This window comes from Melanotaenia boesemani, chromosome 8 (genome assembly GCF_017639745.1).
Source record: "Melanotaenia boesemani isolate fMelBoe1 chromosome 8, fMelBoe1.pri, whole genome shotgun sequence".
NCBI lineage: Eukaryota > Metazoa > Chordata > Actinopteri > Atheriniformes > Melanotaeniidae > Melanotaenia > Melanotaenia boesemani.
In genome coordinates, this window is record NC_055689.1 from 18,940,081 (window position 1) to 18,943,288 (window position 3,208).

General features: G+C 39.8%; 1 protein-coding gene across 2 annotated transcripts; it reads right to left on the reverse strand.

Annotated features, from left to right (window-relative positions):
- Positions 1-357: 357 nt before the first annotated feature.
- Positions 358-2,844, reverse strand: aqp4 (aquaporin 4). 2 transcript variants are annotated; one of them, XM_041992647.1, is made up of 4 exons: positions 2,446-2,844; positions 2,192-2,356; positions 1,465-1,545; positions 358-609 (listed from the first exon to the last, which is right to left on the reverse strand). In XM_041992647.1, exons 1-4 carry the CDS (start codon positions 2,827-2,829, stop codon positions 358-360), a joined length of 882 nt encoding a protein of 293 aa, XP_041848581.1. In that variant the 5' UTR covers positions 2,830-2,844. The 2 variants fall into 2 exon arrangements, with proteins under 2 accessions (XP_041848581.1, XP_041848582.1); XM_041992648.1 differs by lacking the exon at positions 1,465-1,545 and having other exon boundaries at positions 2,446-2,829.
- Between the last annotated feature and the right edge of the window lie 364 nt (positions 2,845-3,208).

Sequence of the window (3,208 nt, forward strand, 5' to 3'; positions counted from 1 at the left end):
TCAGCGTGATGACCCCACATAATTGGTTGACCCTACACATATCTCCTTAACACAATGTATTGCAAGCTGTCATTCTGCAGCATGCAATGTGCACTGCATGACAACACTGCTGTGAAATCATTCAGCGAGGTTCTCGGGAAGAGTATTGAACGGGTTGCAGATGTTTGTGGAATTGAGCCATAATATCGTATTAGCTTTATGACACTAAAAGTAATACTACTCTGTTGTGTCATTGACAGAATTTTCTGCTTTGAGAGCAACACCTCTGGGGAAGGGGTCAGACTCAAGATGGGTTCTCCAAAGTTTGATTGTCCCTCTCTTCTACAAATTGGTCTCCATTTCCAGTGCACGTGATAGTCATACAGAGGACAGCACTTCTCCTGTCGAGTCCTGGAAATGATCCTTTTTCTCAGCTTTCTCTAGATTGATGCTATGGAATGAACCTGGCTTGATGGCGAGGTCCTCAGTGTCCACCTCCTTGTATTTCCCTGATTGGTCTTTTTTAAAGACTCGTTTTAGTCCCTTCTTTATCTCAGGGTCAGGGCAGTACAGGTACTCATACAAACCTGCAGCCAAGATGCCTCCCAGGATGGGACCGAGCCAGTATACCTACCAATAACAGTGAGGGAAACACCTTTAATTAGTCAGCTGTCTCATGAGAGACATGAAAGCATTTGTCAAGCAGAGGCTACTCCTTTATATAGTCTTAGTTAAATTGTAAAATATCAACCAGGAATCAGGGATACTTTGAATTATATTAGATAACAAGACATATTTCTAGTTCTAATGTTGACACTAGTTCTGATATGCAAATTTAAGACTGAAGTCAGGAGTTCAGTAAATTGTGATCTGATTCTAATAAAAACATCAGTATGCAGTCAGAATATTTGTTATGCTGGGTGCACAATTGAAAGTTCAAATTAAGATATTGGACAGGGGAGTAAAAAAAATTGTTAAACCACTTGAAACATACAAATGACTAAAGTGTGCTGCACACATACACACACTCAACGTGACATCGTGCTGTCTACAAATAGCTCATGAAAAATTATCACCTGGATACAGAAAAGGACTCATGCTCCTAACACCTTCTGTTGTGGCATCTTATTATGAAGCATGAGGTAAACATTTGGCTACTTTTTATTTCCCCATCAGTTAATTTCTTGCATGAAATTACAAATGGTTAATGAATTTTTAAAATGAATATTTAATCCAATTAAAATCAGTTATGGATTTGCTTTGACTTGCATCATCTATATTATAGATGCTGATGTCTACTAAAATATATTGCACATTTCAAATAAATCTATAAGATTAACTGCTATGTATTTCATGGAATGTGACAAAACCATGACATAATATTTGTACTAGTTAACTCATTTCTTATACAAAGCGCTCACTGTAGGGAATAACTAAGTTATCTTTTGGCCATAAAAAACTTTTGAATGTTTCTTCTTATCTTACCCAGTGGTTCTCAAAGTTAAGTGTGACCATGGCAGGTCCAAAGGAACGAGCTGGGTTCATGCTGGCTCCTGTGTAAGGAATCTAAGACAAATAACAGCACTGCTTTAGTCTAAAAGATGAAACATTAAAAGTACATCTTAACAACAGACATGCACATTGGTGTACGATTCTTCTTATTTGGCTCACTGTAATCTTTTGATATACGGTTTATAAAAGCTGTATTATATGTTTATTACGTATACACTGGCGAAACACACCTAAGCAGAGCTCAGTAGAGCAGTGTGAGAGATAACATCTATTTCCCTGTGCATTCATTTGCACTGCAGGGCTCAGGAAGCCCCTGGAGATCGGTTGCCATGCGATGGCAGCCTCCAATAAAGATCTGTACTTGTGGGTGTGAATTACTGAGAAGAGTACAGTATCACACATTGAAAAATACATGCTTGAAGCACATGTACTCACTCAGCTAAACATGATTGATCTTAGAACTAGTCTTGTTCTGTGGTTTTTAATGTTGGAAGTATTATGAGTGACTGATATATCTTTAAATCTGTGTTTCACTGCTACTGGAGTTAGCTAATGTTTTTGAGCTTGTGGGAGGTTTGTATGGCTGATTTACTGTTATGAAATTTCTATGTTTCCAACTTATTATATCTCTCTTTCAATGCATCACTGCTCATAGATGCTGTTACATTTTTATGTAACTTAAACACTGGAAGTTACTTACTGCAAATAAATGACCTATAGCCACAGCAAAGCCAATGGCCAGGCTTGCAGAGCCACCTAGGTCTGTACGTTTGGGATCACAGGTTGCAAAAACAGTAAGGACCAGTTCAAATGTGATGAGGAGCTCCACAACAAGGGCATGTCCCACTGAGATGTTAGAGTTCACCTTAAAAGAAAGATTTTTCTTATGAACAAAAGGAGAACTTATCTCATATGTTTGCACAGCATTAAAATTGGAGATGGTTAAGTTGTTACCGTGGTTACTCCAAGGGATCCTCTAACAGCAGCAGGTGTGACTAAGTGGAGAATCCCAGCTCCGGTAATAGCTCCCAGGCACTGAGCCACCACATAGAACACAGCCTTTGCCAGGCTCAGTTTTCTAGTTACAACCATAGCTGCAGTAACAGCTGGGTTGATGTGTCCACCACTGATGTGACCAAAACACTGCACCATAGTGGCAATGCTGAGGCCAAAGCACAGAGAGATGAGGACCAGGTCAGCTGGGGGAGACTTCTCCTCCCCTGCAGGCCAGTTGATAGTGGAGCCCAGGCCGAGAAGGACAAAGAGGAGGGTGGCCAAATATTCTCCAGACACAGCCCTCCAGAAGTCTTTGGTCCAGATCCCTTTAAAAGCCACCATTATGCTCCGACAGTCACACCAGGACAGGATCCTCCTGGCAAAAAGAAAAATGAGAGAAATTATTAGACTATTTATATATTCCTGGTGTGTGCATGTCGCTGAGAATGTATTGAACCAGCAGAATATATCAGAACAGCAGCCTTTGGGCAAGACATTTAAACCTCCTCTAGGACTTTAAGCTAGTGACTTTCCATGACAAAATGCCATACAGAGCATTCTGTAAGCATTGTGTATGAGGGCAAATGATCATACCAACATGTCAAAGCATGCAACAATATTTAACTCAATCAGGACGTGGTAGGAATCCACAACTTAAAATACCTAATGCATAATTTGCATGAAATAATATATCAATCAGTTCCTGAACAGTTAGAAAAAC

Excerpts from the sequence above, each read along its gene's own strand:
- aqp4 (XM_041992647.1), bottom strand. The coding sequence starts at position 2,829 with ATGGTGGCTTTTAAAGGGATCTGGACCAAAGACTTCTGGAGGGCTGTG. Across the intron at positions 1,546-2,191 it reads CTATAGGTCATTTATTTGCA|ATTCCTTACACAGGAGCCAG; the intron begins GTAAGTAACTTC and ends TATTTGTCTTAG. Across the intron at positions 610-1,464 it reads TTAACTTTGAGAACCACTGG|GTATACTGGCTCGGTCCCAT; the intron begins GTAAGATAAGAA and ends TGTTATTGGTAG.